Source organism: Mustela nigripes, chromosome 3 (genome assembly GCF_022355385.1).
Source record: "Mustela nigripes isolate SB6536 chromosome 3, MUSNIG.SB6536, whole genome shotgun sequence".
Lineage (NCBI taxonomy): Eukaryota > Metazoa > Chordata > Mammalia > Carnivora > Mustelidae > Mustela > Mustela nigripes.
Window position 1 is genome coordinate 113,329,246 of NC_081559.1, and position 19,036 is coordinate 113,348,281.

Consider the following 19,036-nt stretch of genomic DNA (forward strand, 5'->3'; position numbering starts at 1 on the left):
AGATAAAATAAATAAAAATCTTTAAAAAAATAATGTTTGGGTCAAGCAGGAAATCAAAGAAGAACTTAACAATTCATGGAAACCACTGAGAACGAAAACACATCAGTCCAAAACCTGCGGGATATGGCAAAAGCAGTCCTAAGAGGGAAATACATAGCCACCCAAGCCTCACTCAAAAAAAACTGAAAAATACCAAGCATACAAACTCTCTTTACATCTTAAAGAACTGGACAATCAACAAGAGATTAAGCCTACCTCACACACAAGAAGGGAAATAATTAAATTAGAGCAGAGATCAATGAATAAGAAACCAGAGATACAGTAGAACACATCAATGAAACTAGAAGGGGGTTCTTTGCAAGAATTAATAAGATTGATAAACTACTGTCTAGACTAATCCAAAAGAAAAGAGAAAGGAACCAAATTAATAAACTTATGAATGAGGGGCGTGTGGGTGACTCAGTGGATTAAAGCCTCTGCTCAGGTCATGATCCCAAGGTCCTGAGATCAAGCCCCACATCAGGCTCCCTGCTTGGTGAGGAGCCTGCTTCTCCCCCTCTCTCTGCCTGCCTCTCTGCCTACTTGTGACCTCTCTCTGTCAAATAAATAAATAAAATTTTTTAAAAATAAATAAGTAAAATTATGAATGAAAGGGGAGAGATCAAAACTAACATCAAGGAAATAGAAACAATCATCAGAAATTATTATCAACAGCTATATGCCAGTAACTTAACCAACCTAGAAGAAATGGATGCCTTCCTGGAAATCTATAAACTTCCAAGACTGAAATAAGAAGAAACTGACAACCTGAATAGACCAGTAACTAGTAATGAGATTGAAGTAGTGATCAAAAACCTCTCAAAAAACAAGAGTTCAGGACCTGATGGATTCCCTGGGGAATTCTACCAAACATTCAAAGAAGAATTAATACCTTTCTCCTGAAGCTGTTTCAAAAAACAGAAACAGAAGGAAAGCTTTCAGGCTCTTTCTATGAGGCTAGCATCACGTTGATCCCCAAACCAGGCAAAGACCCCATCAAAAAGGAGATTTCAGACCGATATCCCTGACGAATATGGATGCCAAGATTCTCAAAGAGATCCTAGCTAACAGGATCCAACAGTACATTAAAAAGATTATCTGTAATAACCAGGTAGGATTTATCCCTGGGATGCCAGGGTGGTTCAACATTCACAAATCATTCAATGTGATAGAACACACAAAAGAAGAGACACGAACAATATGATCCTCTCCTCTCAATTGATGCAGAAAAAGCATTTGACAAAATACAGCACCTTTCCTGATTAATACTCTTCAGAGTGTAGGGATAGAGGGAACATTCCTAAATTTCACCTTACCAAAAGCCAACTATGAAAAGCCCACAGTAAATATCATTCTCAATGGTGAAAAGCTGAGAGCCTTTCCCTTAAGATCAGGAATATGACAAGGATACCAACTCTCCCCACTATTGTTCAACATAGTACTGTAAGTCCTAGCAACAGCAATCAGACAAAAGGAAATAAAAGGTATTCAAATTGGCAAAGAAGAAGTCAAACTTTCTCTTTTCGCAGATGACATGACACTTTATGTGGAACACCCAAAAGACTCCCCTCCCATATTACTAAAACTCATACAGCAATTCAGTAATATGGCAGGATACAAAATTAAAGCACAGAAATTAGTTGCCTTCTTATACACTAGCAATGAAACTGCAGAGAGGGATATTACAGAACTGATTCCATTTACTATAGCACCAAAAACTGTAAGATCCTTTGGAATAAACCTAACCAAAGAGGTAAAGGATCTATACTTAAGGAACTACAAAACACTCATGAAAGAAATTGAAGAAGACACAAAAAGATCGAAAAACATTCCATGTTCATGGATCAGAAGAATAAATATCATTAAAATGTCTATGCTGCCCAGAGCAATCTATACTTTCAACACCATCCTGATCAAAATACTATCAGCATTTTTCAAAGTGCTGCAGCAAACAATCCTAAAATTTGTATGAAACCCGAATTTGCCAAGGAAATGTTGAAAAAGAAAAACAAAGCTGAGGGCATCACGTTGCTGGATTTCAAACTTTATTACAAAGCTGTAATCACCAAGACAGCACAGTACTGGCATAAAAACAGACACACAGACCAGTGGAACAGAGCCCAGATATGGACCTTCAACTCTATGGTGAAATAATCTTCAACAAAGTAGGAAAAAATATCCAAAGGAAAAAAGACAGTCTCTTCAATAAATGGTGCTGGGAAAACTGGACAGCTATATACAGAAGAATGAAACTCAACCATTCTCTTACATCATACACAAAAATAAACTCAAAATGGATGAAAGACCTCAATGTGAGACAGGAATCCATCAAAATCCTAGAGAATATAGGCAGTAACCTCTTCGACATCTGCCACAGCAACTTCTTTAAAGACACATCTTCAAAGGCAAAGGAAACAAAAGTGAAAATGAACTTTTGGGACTTCATCAAGATTAAAAGCTTCTGCACAGCAAAGAAAACAGTCAACAAAATGAAGAGGCAACCCATGAAATGGGAGAAGATATTTGCAAATGACATTAGAGACAAAGGGCTAATATCCAAGATCTATAAAGAACTTCTCAAACTCAATACCCAAAAACAAATAATTGAGTCAAAAAATGGGCATAAGACATGAGCAGACACTTCTCCAAAGAAGACAAACAAATGGCTAACAGACAATGAAAAAGTGTTCATCATTAGCCATCATGGAAATTCAAATAAAAAAATACCACCTTACACCAGTTAGAATAGCTAAAATTAACAAGACAAGAAATAACAAGTGTTGGAGAGGATGTGGAGAAAGGGGAACCCTCTCACACTGTTGGTGGGAATGCAAGTTGGTGCAGCCACTTTGGAAAACAGCGCGGACGTTCCTCAAAAAATTAAAAATAGAGCTATCCTATGACCCAGTGATTGCACTACTGGGTATTTACTGCAAAGATACAGATGTAGTGAAAAGAAGGGCCATATGCACCCCAATGTTCATAGCAGCAATGTCCACAATAGTCAAATGGTGGAAAGAGCTGAGATGCCCTTCAACAGACAAATGGATAAAGAAGATGTGGTCCATATATACAATGGAATATTACTCAGCCATCAGAAAGGATGAATACCCAAATTTTGCATCAGCATGGATGGGACTGGAGGAGATTATGCTGACTGAAAGAAGTCAAGCAGAGAAAGTCAATTATCACATGGTTTCACTTACTTGTGGAACATAAGGAATAGCATGGAGGACATTAGGAAAAGGAAGGGGAGGATGAAAGAGAGGAAATCAAAGGGGGAGATTAACTATGAGAGACTGTGGACTCTGAGAAACAAACTAGAGTTTTAGAGTGGAGGTGCATGGGGGAATGGGTTAGCCCGGTGATGGGTATTAAGCAGGGCATGTATTGCATGGACCACTGGGTGTTATGCATAAACACTGAAATCTTGGAACACTACATCAAAAACTATGATGTACTGTATGGTGACTAACATAACATAACAAAAAATTAAAAAAGTAAAAAATTTTAAAAACAGGAGACATTACAACTGACACCGCAGAAACGCAAAGAATCATGAGACTTATATGAACAATGAACAATTTATACACCAAAAAATGGGTAACCGAGAAGAAATGGATACATTTCTAAAAACATACAACCTAACGAGACTGAACAATGAAGAAACATTTCCTTCACTTAAAAGTAAAAAAAAAAAATCATAAATATACTTTTGTTTTAAATTAAAATGTCTCAGAAATGTATTTAGATTCCTTGCCTGACCATTTATATTCAAATGACTACTTTGCTCTTGCTTATAACAGATAAAGGTCCTTTTACTGTATTTAATAGTATTATCTTTAAATAAAAATTGTAAATATTTCCCTACATCCTTACTACCACACTTTGCCATTCTGCTTATTACATTTCTTACTGTAATTTTTTTTTCAAGACTTTTATTTATTTATTTGACAGAGAATACAAGTCAGCAGAGAGGCAGGCAGAGAGACAGAGGAGGAAGCAGGCTCCCCACTGAGCAGAGAGCCCAATAATGGAGTGAGGACCTGAGCCCAGGGCAGAGTCTTTAACCCACTGAGCCACCCAGGTACCCCTTACTGTATTTTTTTCTTTAGCCTAAACAACATCAGTATGGTAAGTCATATCCTGGCAAGCATACATCACACATTTCTAATGGTTTTTATGTGGAACATACACCACACAAGTACAACCACTGCACTGTGTAAAAGAAATTTGTTTTCAATTTAATAGTTAATATGCCAGCTAAAAATCAGTAATATCATTACAAAACTGAATATAACTACATTCACAAACACAGAAAAGTAACCTGGTTTTTAAATTGTTAAATGCTATGTACCTAAATACTTTAACCACCACTACCCTTTCTAATCAACTCCCCAAAAAAGGGAGGTAAGGAAAGCATAGTATTGTAGTCCAATGAGAAGTGCCAAAGAATTTCTTACCTTCCGATTCTGATCATAAGCAGAGTCAATCCCCAAAATGCTATTCACTTCAACATATGGATACTTCTTCTCTAGGACACTGACCACATGCTCAACTTTTACTTTTTCTCCAGTCCTTACTTTATTATATATCTGAAGAAAGAAAAATCAGGCAAACAAACACACTTTTAAATCCAGATTTCAGAATGTTTATTACAAAAGATCTCTGAATGTAGAGGGAAAACATGGCTATTTTTCTTGAAAGGTGAAATGGAACATGTTAGCAATCCTCCCTTTTTCATATAATTCCATAAGACACTTTCTTATATGAGAAACTACATATTCTTAAAATGACCCAATCAGTTCATACTCACATTAAGTCCCAAATGCAAAAAATCTGTCAATTTTTTAAAAATCTGAATACCTTTACATACTCTTTGAAATTAGAATTCATGGCCATTGTATTTAGGGGCAGAAAGTTACAAAATATGTATGGCAAAATCATTGTTTTTTAAAAAGCAGATATAGAGGCACCTGGGTTGTCACCCATCAAGCATCTGCCTTCAGCTCACGTCATGATCCCAGGGTTCTGGGATCAAGCCCCACATCTGGCTTCCTGCTCAGCAGGAAGCCTGCTTCTCCCTCTCCCACTCCCCCTGCTTGTATTCCATCTCTCACTCTCTCTGTCAAATAAATAAAAAATAAATAAAAATAAATAAATAAAAAGCAGATATAAAAAAGTAACAATACAACTGTGTCTATATAAAGTTGAATACCTAGAAGGTTATAAGACAACCTTCTATTAGTGACTGCCTTTAAGAAGCAGGATTAGTTAAGGGAAAGAGAGAAATTTTAAATCCATACACTTTAATATTATTATAAGGATTTTTACAATGAACAATGTTTTTGCTATCACAAAAAGAAGTTTGAAAAAATGAAAACTCATATACATATAATATGAGTATGTGTATATTCATATACACAGCTGTGGGGGTGGGGGAACAACTTTAAAAAATAGACTTTAAAATGCATCCTCAGCATCTTTTCCTGAACTTATTTCTTTCTCTAAGCCCTATTGCTAACCATCTTTCACCATCATCTCTCACAGAGATCCCAGCAACAGCTCAGCAACCACTAACCCTGATACTGTCTTTACCCTCCATCAGACCCGTCTGCATACATCCATCAGAATAATGGATAAACATAAAAACATCAGAATGATGTTTTTACCTGGAGTTTAACCTCTGCAAACTGGACACTCACTGCCTGGACAGATGGCCTCAATAACTACGTTCCCCTCTCAGCTCTGCTCAAACATATGGACAAAGGGAATCACTACTTCTGATTTGCATCAATTGTTCAAATGACTCCTATTTTTCCTCCTACACTCAGCTGGGATAACATCCCACTCCACAATAATGGAGTGAGGTCCTAGTGCTGCCACAGTTGACTGTGCTTCCCACATTGCATTAATCATCCGCACGCACAAGACATGTCCCCCACTAGACTGTAAGGTCTTTGAGGACTGGGGTGAAGTCTTACTCTTCTTTGTATCCTTTGCAGTTAGTACCAGGTCTGGCAAATGTTAAGTCTTTAATAGCTGCTAGCCAAATAAATGAACATTTTAACTTTTAAAATGCCCCCATTTTAATAAGAAAAAGAGCTGTTATTTATAAATTTTTTATATTCAAAAATAGAAAAAAGAAAACAAGAGAGTCCCTTGTTTGAACTTGAGAAAGTATCTTAAGTATATATAAAACTCAGGGAATTTCAGTTCCCAAGGTAAAAAATATGGGGAAAACAGTAAGAATTTATTATTTGAATATTAATTAAATGAAAATATCATACACACCTTAAAAGGAAAAAAAGCAAACATTTTTTTAAACAAGCAGAGAACATCACATTTACAAAAAAAAAAATTAATTCGTGATTTCAAGTCATCAAAAGGGAGAAGGCTAACGTACATTAGTAGGACTAAGGAATAGTAGCTGAAATCACAGCAATTTACTAATAACATCAGTAAATCAGTAAAAGCAACTCTTTAAATATAAAACATAAAGGTTAAGAGAATAATTCATCAAGCTTTTTCTCTTTACAGAAATATAAAATCCCCTTAACTCATACTGTTTCTTAGAGTAAGTTAAATTAAGAAAATTATTCGCCATTTTGATTGAAAACATACATGTATCAGAGTTTGGAAGGCATGATAATTATCCACTTCTTGAGCAACATAATTATATGCTCTCAGAATAGCCACTCCAGCATCTTGCATCCCATCAACATCTTCAGAGTCATTAACCACAAAGATTAAACCAATTCTAGGGGAGAGAGGGAAGGGCAAAAAGAAAAAATAGAAACTTTTCTCAAAAATGCGACTGGTTAAAAAGAATGGCATCCCTGTATCCCACTCACATATTGTAACCTCCTCTCCTGAAAACTTCCTCTACTGAAAAGCACAGTTCACACCCTACTCTAACACAGTTGGCAAAGGCATTCATCACTTACAGAACAGAAAAACAGGTTCCCAAAAGTGGCTTAGACTTTTCAACTGGTAAAGCACACTGTTTCCACATGGCCTTTATTGACATGAAGGGTTTTGCTATAGTTTTAGATGAAGATTTTGTTGTTTTTAAGCAAAATTTGGGGGAAGCAAACATTTTCAGAATGTGGAAATATATAAAAAGGGGAGGGTAGATTTTGAAATTAACATAAGCAAGATAATGTAAATGGAAAACCTAAAAATGTTTACTATTATCTGTTGGCAAAAAGCTACAACCAAGGTTAATGTTTATTTATTTTTTTTTAAATATTTTATTTATTTATTTGACAGGCAGAGATCACAAGTAGGCAGAGATGCAGGCAGAGAGAGGGGAAGAAGCAGGTTCCCCTCTGAGCAGAGAGCCCGATGTGGGGCTCAATCTCATGACCCTGAGATCATGACCTGAGCTGAAGGCAGAGGATTTAACCACTGAGCCACCCAGGCGCCCCAAGGTTAATGTTTATCACACTTAAAAATTTAAATTAAATTAAAAGAACGAACCACAAAAAGATACCATTACACATCTACAAATTGGGCAAAAAAGGGGGGGGAGGAGGGGCAAAAAACTTGCACTGGCCAATACAGAAGTCACTAGCCTACATATTGGAGCAAAACCAATTCAACTGAGAATGGACAGTCTTTTTAACAAATGGTGACGAAACTGGATATCCACAATGTAAAAAAACAAATCTAGGCAGAGACCTTATACCTCTCACGAAAATTAACTCAAAATGGATCATAAACATGAATGTAAAACACAGAACTATAAAATTCCTAGGAAAGGAAACAGAAAATTTAGGTGATCTTGGGCTGGGCAGTGACTTACTAGATCTAACAAGCAAAAATATGATCCATGACCAAAAAAAAAAGCATGAGCTAAACTTCACTGAAATTGGGACTTATGCTCTGTGAAAGACACCATTAAGAGAATGACAACAAGCCACAGACTGGCAGAAAACCTGTGAAAAACTGAGAAACACATACATGATAAAGACAGATATCCAAAATATACAAAGAACTCTTAAAACTCAACAACAAAAAGTTTAAAATGGGCAAAAAGTCTGAACTGGTACCTCAGCAACAAGGCACAGAGTTGGCAAATAAGCCAAAAAAAAAAATTTTTTTTTTTAAAAGATGTTCAACATCTTTTAATTATGGAATTTCAAATTAAAACCACTACACATCTATTAGAATGGCTAAAATCCAAAACACTGACAACACCAAATTCTGGAGAGAACATGGAGCAACAGGAACTCATACTTATTGCTGGTAAGAATCCAAAATACTAGAACCACTTGGAAGACAGTATGGCAATTTCTTACAAAACAAAACACTTATGCCATAAGCTAAAGCAATCGTGCCCCTTGGTATATACCCAAATGAGCTGAAAACTTATGTCCATACAAAAATCTACACACAGATGTTTACAGTAACTTTATTTATAATTGTCCAAACTTGGAAGCAACTAAGATATTTACCAATAGGTACTGGATTTAAAAACAACAACAACAAATACTAGAGTGCATCTATATTATGGAATATTATTTGGTGATGAAATGGCCTATCAAGCCTAAAAAGACATAAAATTTTAAAAGCCTACTACTAAATGGAAAAAAAAAGACAATCTAATATATATCTAATCTAATATATATATACATATATATATACCTATATATAGAGAGAGATAGATATATATATCTATCACGAGTCTGGAAAGGGCAAAACAATGGAGACAGTACGGAAACCAGTGGTTGACAGCAGTTGAAAGGGAAGGACACACAGGTGGGGGGCGTGGAGGAGAGTGAAATGATCCTGTAGGATTGTGTGATGGTGGAAACATGTCATTACATATTTGTCAAAACCCACAGACTATACAATGCAAACAATGAACCCTAATGTAAACTATGAACTTTAGTTAATAATAATGCATCAATAGGGGTGAATTAACAGTGCTCTAAAAAATACAAAGTCTATTAATTAAAAAAATAAAGAGGTAAAGCCTAAAAATAGAAGAAAATATAAAAAGATACATATCAAACATCATGCTCTCCTGAGGTATGTGGAAAGTATGTTCTATGTAGATGTGGTAGCAAGAGGATTTGTTTATGGATAAAATTTGTGTTTTTTAAAATCACACATAATAGAAATCATATGAGCAGGTTCCAGGCAGAAATGACCTGAGTGCTATTCTTATGAAGACAAAAATAAGAGCTAAGTATCTCCTCACAAAGGAATTCCCCTTTCCACATTTCCGGTTTCTAGAAAAGGCATCAGAGTTTTTCTGTTAGCTAAGCCCCTTCAGACTTCTGTTTCTCTCAGGCCCAGTCTCTCACCAAGTACCACTAGGGAATCTCCCAGATTTGTTCCCTCCTTTCTTCAGCCCCTGTAAACACCCTAGTGTACCATATCAAGCGAAAGAAAGACTAAAACAATAGCCAGTCTGCCTTGGGTCTCTCCACCAACTAGGTGTGCCAACATGCCTCTCAACTGTATGAGTTAAATGTCTTCTCACCTACCTTCACAATGTGAAAACCACATTTTCTCTTCTTGTCCCTCAATGAAATTCAAAAAATATTTCCTTACTGCCCATCCTGAACCATGGGCCAACTTCTGTGTTATTTCCCCTTTCATCAAAATACAGCCCTGGCTGCAATCCTGTAGATTAGTCCTCCATCAAACTAGGGGATATTCGTGTTTTACATGAAAAATTTCACTAAACAAAATCTCTACTTTTCCATCAATAAAAATCCTCTATTTTCTTCAAAGCTTAACTAATACCCAACTGTTCCATGAAGCCTTTGTCACTCCCAAATATGTTAGTTCATAATATTTTGCTTTCCTGAAATTCTAAAGCACTATGACTAGGACATAACCTAGCATCGGATCATATATTTTCCTTAAAATGTCTGAAAGTATGCACAGTATTTTCTCCAAGAAGGCAGAAATGCAGCTTTAATACTAACCACAGCATTTAGATCAGTCCAGGGTACAGAACATACAATACTTGTTAGCTAGACTTCTTTTCTATTTTCCTGTTTTCTAGGAATTCAACATTATTCAGAATATAAGAGAAAATGGACACCTAGGTAGCTCAGTGGGTTAGGTATCTGCCTTCAGCTCAGGTCAGGATCTCAGGGTTCTGGGATCAAGTTCCACATCAGGCTCCCTGCTCAGCAGGGAGTCTACTTCTCCTTCTACCCTTCCCCCTTGCTCGTGATCTCTCTCACTCTCTCTCTCAGATAAACAAATAAAATCTTTTTTAAAGTGAGTGAAAATATCTTAGCATGTATTTGTAAAGCATTAAAACATTGTTCTTAAAAAAAAACACAATGAGGGCTGCCAGGGTGGCTCAGTGGGTTGGGCCTCTGCCTTCGGCTCAGGTCATGATCTCAGGATCCTGGGATCGAGTCCCACATCGGGCTCTCTGCTAGGCAGGGAGCTTGCTCCTTTCTCTCTCTCTCTACTTGTGATCTCTCTCTGTCAAATAAATAAAAAAAATCTTAAAAAAAAAAAAAAACACACAATGAAAAACCCAGCTGTTCAAGTACGTTGTTGGTAGATTTGGCAATGCAAACAAGACAAAGAGTGCCTGTGACTACAAAAAGCTGCATGTAGGGGTGCCTGGGTAGCTCAGTGGGTTAAGCCTCTGCCTTTGGCTCAGGATATGATCTCAGGGTCTTGGGATCAAGCCCGTATTGGGCTCTCTGCTCAGCAGGGAGCCTGCTTCCCCCTCTCTCTCTGCCTACTTGTGATCTGTCAAATAAATAAAAATCTTAAAAAAAAAAAAAAAAGCTGTATGTACATTTACTCCTTGACAGTCTAAAAAAGCTACTGGCAAAGCTCTTTATCTCCAGTGAAAGAAGAAATGGGATTTGTGATGTGGACACTTACCTGGGAAAAGTCCCTTTTACTGGGAAACAAGCTGAGACCACAATCTATTTTTACATGGCTATTTGTTAATAATTCAATGGTGGTAAGCTTTTATTCATTGAGAATCAAATTTTCTACCCCAAAAGATAGTGCTTCATACTTAAACAAAAGATAAAACTGCCATTAATGATCCAAATATTAATTATACAGTAGTACCGGACTTGCATTTATAAATGACAAAACCTCAGCTAATTAGATATATATCATTCAATCAATACCAGTGTTACCTTAGTGGTATATGATTACTGAGGAACATCTCAGCTGTGTTCATCAACTCTGCTGTGGTCTCATGAGCAGGATCAACTATGAAAACCTGTAAAGGGGAAGTGGGAAGGGAACACATAAAATGAAATTTATTCAAATATCACAGGGCCAATAAAAAAAAAAATGTTGTTACTCTTACTACTTGAAGGTAATCTTTTTCTACAACTTTTTTTTTTTTTAAGATTTTATGTATTTGACAGAAAGAAACACAGCTAGAGAAGGAACACAAGCAGGGGGAGTGGGAGAGGGAGAAGCAGGCTTCCCACCAAGCAGGGAACCCGATGCAGGATCGTAGGACCCCGGGATCATGACCTGAGCCAAAGGCAGGCACTTTACAACTGAGCCACCAAGGCTCCCCTCTAGCAACTCTTGAACCCCCCAAAGAAGAGTTATACAAACAGCAGTTTCCCTCCTTAATGTTCAAAAGAATGCGGTACACTAAAAGGTGAAGTGATTTCCTCATGATGTTCTGCTAATAACATGGGAACTGTGTTCCAGATTACTAACACCAATAGTTTTACTACACCTAAAAAAGTCCAAGTTTTATGAACTCTTCTACCTTAGAAAACAGAGATTATCTTTTCTGTGTATTCATTTCTAAACATCTCCATATTAAGACTTCATTTAGAACTCAATTTTTAGATCATAATAGCTATCATGTATTAAGGTCTCATGATGTGCTTTAAATACATACATAATCCCATTTAATAAAGTTCAGATATATATCTGAATGAGGGGTGCCTGGATGTCTCAGTTGGTTAAGTCTGTACCTTCAGCTCAGATCATGATCCCAGGGCTCTGGGATCAAGCCCTGCATCAGGCTCCCTGCTCTGCGGCGCCTGCTTCTCCCTCAACCTCTGCCTGCTGCTCTGCCTATTTGTGTGCTCTCTCTGTCAAATAAATAAATAAATAAAATCTTTTAAGAAAATGAAATTCTGGCTGTAAAGGAAAAAAATGGTTTCAAGAGTGTGGTGAGTTCAGAGGACAGTTTCCCTTGCATATTCTGGGGAAGAGACTGGCCCCTCAATCCCTTTAAGAGCAAATGGTAGAAAAGGAAGAAATGAGAGGGAAAAAGAGGGCCAACTAAAGCAATGAAATAAGAAGTAACAAGTAGGAGCTCACAGAAAGATTTATTTAAATTTTAGAGATTAAGATATTAAAGGAAAAGAGTAGCAGCATATTCATCTTCTGAGTAAAACTATGTTAAAACTAAAATAAGGGGTACCTGGGTTGTGCAATCGGTTAAGTATCTGACTCTTGATTTCAGCTCAGGTTGTGATTTCAGGGTCATAAGATCAAGCCCCATATCAGGCTGCATGCTCAGTGCAGAATCTGCTCAAGATTGTCTCTCCCTCCTTCTCCCTCTGCCCCTCCCCCAACTCTTGCCTGCATGCTCATTCACTGGCATGCTCTCTCTCTAAAATGAACCAATCTTAAAAAACTAAAACAACACTGTATAAACTTTTAGGTTAAGGATAAGGAACATTTCTTTACAAGCTGATGGAGACATTATTGCTACTGTGACATCTCACAGCATTACACATGATCAAGACATTTAAAAACCCTTCAGTTTGAATATGGAAGTAGAAGAAGAACATATTTAGTAGTCATAGTGGTGGGAGAAGCAGCTAGTACAGGAGAGAAATGAATGGTCTAGATATGGCTGAAAGGTAGAGGGGAAGGCAAGGGAGAAACAGAGCTCATCACCAGACAATAAGTAGTTTTACTCACCATGTTATGCAAGTTTTTCCTAATCTGCCGGATAACACCAGGAAAGGTGGGTCGAAGCAATTCTTGTAAACTAGAAGGCCATGAATTATATCTGCTGTCAACCTCCAAGTTGTTGATCCACTAGGAAAAGAATAGCACACTTCAGTCACTATTAGTGAAATTACCAGAAATAACAGTAAGACTTGAAATGGTTTTAAGAAGAATCACATGGGAAAGACCATTTTCAAAAACACAAAGATAAAATGAGTGACTACAACACAAGCCACAGAACAGAAGATATTTGCAACCTACAAAATCAATAAAGGACTAGTAGCAAGGCTATATGTATAGAAATCTAACATATCAATTAAAAAAGGTTTGCAACATATGAGAAATGAAAATAAGCTATGGATATGAAGAAATTTACAGAGGAAATTCAATAGGGCAATTAACACATGAAAGATGTACTACATCTTCACTAGTAATTTGAGAATTAGAAACTAAAACCACAGTGAAACTTCACACTCATTAAACTGAAAAAAATTTTAAAGTTTGTCATTATCCAAGAATAGGCAAGGGTATAGAGCAATTAGAACTCATCCAAAGTGCCTGGAACAGGCACTTCAGAGAAGAAAACAGTCACTTTAGAAAAGTACTCTAGTTCTTGGTATCCACCCCAAATGAATTCTCACATGTATGCACAAAGAGAGAGGTACAAAAAGATACAGTACTGCAGTACTACTTATAACAGCAAAAAATTGGATACAACTTAATTCCATAAAGGGAGCAGTAAGTAAACAGTATGTAACATTTCTACAAAAAGGGCAAAGTGGCAAAGTCTGTGGATATTACCTTTTCCTATAAACAGAGTATTTCTGGAAAGATACACAAGTAATTGATAGTGCCTGTTACTTTAGGGAGAAAAACTGGTGATAACGTATGGGTATGATGACATACCCTTTTGTATGTCCTGACTTTTAAACTGTGATTGTACAAAAGATCTTTTTTTTTTTAAATAAGCAAAATTAAAACATGACAGGATAAAATAGATCTGTATGGGTCAAACTAGGTGAGTCCTGACAAAATTGTTGAGTAACAAGGAAACTGACGAAGGACACAGCTATGGCATTTTTCAAATTTTCAAAACATACAATAGGAAATAAAGTAATAAAGTAAGGGACAGGAGGAATGCACCTCTACTTCCAAAGAGGAATCATCTGCAGAGAGGAAAGGGGTGAAAGTGAAAGAGAACTTAGACAGAAACATGAGTTTTCTTCCAAGAAAAACAAGATCTGACACAAAATGATTAAATGTTAACATGCACTAAGTATGGTGATGCGCTATACTGTTATTAATTATACTAATCTCCTTACTCTTTGTAATTTTACTTTTGTAATTAAAGATGTTTTTGGGACGCCTGGGTGGCTCAGTTGGTTAAGCAGCTGCCTTCGGCTCAGCGTCCTGGGATCGAGTCCCGCATCGGGCTCCTTGCTCCGCAGGGAGCCTGCTTCTCCCTCTGACTCTTCCTTCCACTATGTCTGCCTGTGCTCGCTCTCACTCACTCTCTCTCTGACAAATAAATAAATAAAATCTTTAAAAAAAAAAAGATGTTTTTAATAAGAAAAGAAATGACAGAATATCAAAATAACAACTACATTACCTAGGGAGAACACAAATAATGATCATCTACCTTCTATATAATTTTCTTTTGAAAAAAATTCCCTACAATAAATGCAGTACAATAACCAAGAAAAAAAGGACAGGAAGGCCAAGGGTGTGCCAGGTACACCTGTAACACCAATCTTGCTTTGTCCACACAAGGAGATAAAGGCTCAGAGATATCAATACAGCAGATATTAATCTATATAAATTCTTTACATACAAAATAACCAACATTCTTTTAAAGAAGGATACTGGCCAAAAAACATAACACAAAAATCACATAGAACTTGTACGCAACAGAGAAAATACAAACTTAGCACTCTTTTTCCCAAGAGATGCTCAGTCAAATCCTACGGGGATACAAAACTGGAAAAATCATTATCTTAATCACATTAGACATAGTAATTCAAGTTTTTGGAGGATTTAAGAGACAACTTTATTATATATACAGAATCCCAAATAAGCAGCTGTTGTAAATCACTTTATGATGCCAATATAAGGGACAGCAGAAATAACTTACCTCTCACAAAACACAAATGAGAAAACCATGATAAAATGCCTGGCCAGAATGCCCCTTGCACTCCAACAGAATACCTACTGAAATAGCAGAACTCCGGATGTCTACAGCATAGTCGGCCTCAGAGGGCTGGATGTTCAATTTCAAAACATTATGCAGAGAAAGGCCTTCTATTCCCAGTCTATGCAGACCCTCCATTACACGAGCTTCATTCCTCAATACATCAAACAGACTGGGGGGGGGGGGGGAAAATGGTATTTAGTAGAAAAAGTTTAAAAAAAAAAAAACTCACCATGAAAAAATTTTACCAATTCAAACTCAATGCCTTGTTCAAACTAGCAGAGAAATCAAAAAAGGGAGGTCTTACCCTTGTTTCATCTTGTCAAAATATATAGAATGAAGTAGGTAGGACTTTCTTCTTATATATATTTATCAATGTATCTATCAGGTATAAAATTATCTCTAAATATTAACCCACAATTTGAGGATGAATAATCCTCAGTGTTTTTTACACTGCATGTTTTAAAAAACACTATGGTAATGTCTCTGTATTATTTCTATATAAATCTACAATTATCTCATAATTAAAAATTTATTTTAAAAAATAACTACATTATATAGATTTAACATAGGTTACAACATCAGTGTCAATCTACAAGGTGCATATATACACAAACACAATAAAAGGTCTGGAAGAATTTATACCCAATGTAAAAGTTTGCTACAGAAGGTAGAAAAGATGAGGAGGAAAAAGAAATAAGAAATAAGAAAATAAGAAATAAGAAGCCAGGATGAAGATTTTACTTTACTTAGTATTTTTATCTGTGTATCACTTAAAACTATTTAAATAATCAATTTGTAAACTCTGAAAAATTAAAGAGATATGGTATCTTTTTTACTTAAGGAAAATTACAAATCTGGGCAATCTTTTTAAAGCATCCACATCAATTTTACAAACTTTTTACCAGCTCTGAAAAGCAGTAAGAGCTCAATTAAAATAATTAATGTGAAAAATATCTTATTGTGGGAACTGGTTCTTCTAAAGCATCAGCAGTAGCTTTTGTTTTTACTATTACGAAGCCACAGTGTCAACTGTGTCAATCTTAATTCCAAGGACAAAATCTGAATTCTAACCTATCTACCCACCCTCAAAATTCATAAGGCCAATTTAGAACAAGTTAGTCCTGAACCACATTTTAGCAACACAAAAGGATAGATACTTTTTTGGGGGGGTGGGTAAGATTTATTATCCATTTGAGAGAGAAAGGAGAGAGTAAGCAAGGGAGGGACAAAGGGAGAAGGAAAGTGAAACCCAAGCTGATTCCATGTGGGGCTCAATCTCATAACCCTGAAACTACAACTGAGATCATGATCTGAGCAGAAACCAGTAGTCAGCCACCTAGCCAACTGTGCCACCCAAGTGTCCCTAGATATTTAAATAATATATGTAAGATGGAACACGGGATGATGCAGAGGCAGCATTTTAGATAAACTTACTTCACACAGTTTCCAGAAGTAAAAGAACCTGTTCACACTCTCTCTTTTTTATGGATAAGTGGAAAACTATAACTCTAAAAGGGCATCCTCAAAAGACACTTAGACCTTCAATGTCCAAGGCCTTGAATATACATTATGATAACAAATTACAGTATTATCATCTTCATCCCAGTCATCCACTCATGACTCAGGATTCATTATTCACTACACTTGGTAAGCCATTAGGCTTTGCAACACGCCACCTCAAGTAGGACAATCTGAACATACTATAAGGAGCTACCATTATATAACCTTTCCGTGAATAAAAAATATTATCCATACCTGAATATATCCTGTGTATCTAAATCAATATGAAGTCCATTGATGAACAGCGCAGAATCTCCAGGCTGTAATCCTAAAGTTCCCTTGAAATACTAAAATATTAGAAAAAAAAAAAATTTGTTATGGAACAAGGAGAATGTTTAACCAAAATTTCCATGTTTCTGACTCTATTATATGTACAAATGTTGCATCCTCTTATTTATTATAGGAAACCCTAATCCTTAAGATTTCCTTTTATGTACTCCCATAGACCATTCTTAGTATTTACTGCATTGTAATGAAACTGCTAGTTCATATGAAATATACCTCTCCTCCCTTCCTTCTTCCAACTACGATTAATATAACTGTTTCCTATGTCAGGGGAAGGAGAAGGAGGGAGATTGGTTGAATAAGCCAAGTGCTGAGAGTCACTTTTCATAAAAAAGGACTTCTATTACTATTTCCTGGTGGTGATCAGCAGTCACTAACAGCTGTGCCTTCTCGATGAACTCCAGGGATCTAATCTAAAAGGGTTTCAAAACCCCACACCTCCCTTAAACCTTCAAACTAATGCACACTAGGAAATTGAGAAATTGTCCCTGAGGACAGTTCCCATGTGCAACCTAGCTGTCCAAGACCTGGTTTCCAAGGGCCCTTCAACAGCTGCTCCCTGAGATGGTGACTCCCTGACCCACAGGTGACTGTGCAGTCCCTGCAACCCTTCAGACTTGCCTGACCCATCAGACACACTGCTTCGATGCTATGCTGTAGCTTCTGTTGACTTCTATCTTTCCATTTAATTATTCTTTCCTCCCAAGGAAACTGGGATTACTACTCATATTTCACACCACAGGGAGCTAATCCATACAGCAAAGGGAAGAAACTACTCAGACACTAGCGACAGAACTTAAACCCTTAGTTCTCACAAGGCTGGGAGAAGAAGGACAGGGACTACTGAGCTCCCGTCATTTCCCAATAATCAGCAGACTAAGAGAAGTAAACTTTAAGGTCCAGTATTGCATGGGTAAAGCATAAAACAATGAGGAAGACACAGCTTTTACTTCTTTGCCCTGCAAGGATTAAATTGCAATTAAAATAAGGGAAAAATGGAGAGTTGCATCAATTCAGAATTGGAATTTCTTACATGGGAAAGAAAAAACTCCATGTCCATCCCCTGACCATAAGAAAGACTAATTCTGAGCTGCTAAACTCAACTACTCATACCTATTTAAAGATCTGGGTGCTGGTAACAGAGTAAAGTTCACTCTGTGAAAATTCATCACACAAAAGATTGAGGGTTTGTACACACTTTTGCTTGTGTTGTATACTTTTGTATTTTATACTTTAACAAAATATTTAATAAAAAAGAAAAAAAAACCAAAGAGTCCAGGAAGTACTACAGTCTATATAATTTAATGTTTTGTTCTCTAGTGAGGGAAAAAAGCCATAAAAATCAGATAATATTGGCATTGTTATTGTGGAAATAAAAAAACAAGGTAAATATAAACTATTAATAAGGTTTCTTCAACTTAGTAAATATTTGAGAGAAATTTGTTTTACTTATTCCTCAGACCTATTTAATTAATTAATATCTCATATGTAAAGATTTAAAAACTCTGGGGTAAAGACAGTAGATCAAACTTAAGTTTCCCTTGTGAAACTCTGCTGAAATGTCAGTTTTCTAAAAAGGGACTGTAATAATAAATCCACAACAACAAAGAGAACAAAAATGTAAAAGGAAAATTAATTTTGAGAAGGTAGAAAGAAAATGCATGAGTAGCAACTGTCTTAGTAAGCCCAAGAAAGCTGAATGCCAGACCAACAGTGGGAAATGACAATAGAAACCACAAGTTATCCTGTGAAACTCAAAATGCTCAAGAATTGACAGCACAAAAAACACATGTGTGAGGGGGCAATCACTAGGCTAAAAAATTATTTCTGATGAACAGCTTTTTAAAGATAAGAGCCCTCAGACTCCCTTGCTGATTTCATACAGTAAAGTGACTACTGTAATGACGCCCTCTACTCCAGAAGAATGAAGTCTCATTCCCTGGGAAGAGTGAAAGAAAGAATCTGGGAACGTGGGAAAATGAAGCACAACTGAGGGCAGGGATCCCATATTGAAAACCGGGAACA

The 19,036-nt window shown here is 36.5% G+C and overlaps 1 protein-coding gene across 2 annotated transcripts in view; it reads right to left on the reverse strand.

Annotated features, from left to right (window-relative positions):
• The window catches only part of LOC132013988 (UDP-glucose:glycoprotein glucosyltransferase 1), a 128,715-nt gene that overhangs the window by 70,903 nt on the left and 38,776 nt on the right, over nt 1–19,036 (reverse strand). For both annotated transcript variants that reach the window (XM_059394525.1, XM_059394524.1), the window contains exons 12-17: nt 16,922–17,013; nt 15,185–15,335; nt 12,946–13,065; nt 11,178–11,263; nt 6,664–6,799; nt 4,503–4,634 (exon numbers count right to left, since the gene is read on the reverse strand). In XM_059394525.1, the coding sequence (XP_059250508.1) occupies nt 4,503–4,634; nt 6,664–6,799; nt 11,178–11,263; nt 12,946–13,065; nt 15,185–15,335; nt 16,922–17,013 (717 nt within the window). The remainder of the gene's footprint in view (nt 1–4,502; nt 4,635–6,663; nt 6,800–11,177; nt 11,264–12,945; nt 13,066–15,184; nt 15,336–16,921; nt 17,014–19,036) is intronic.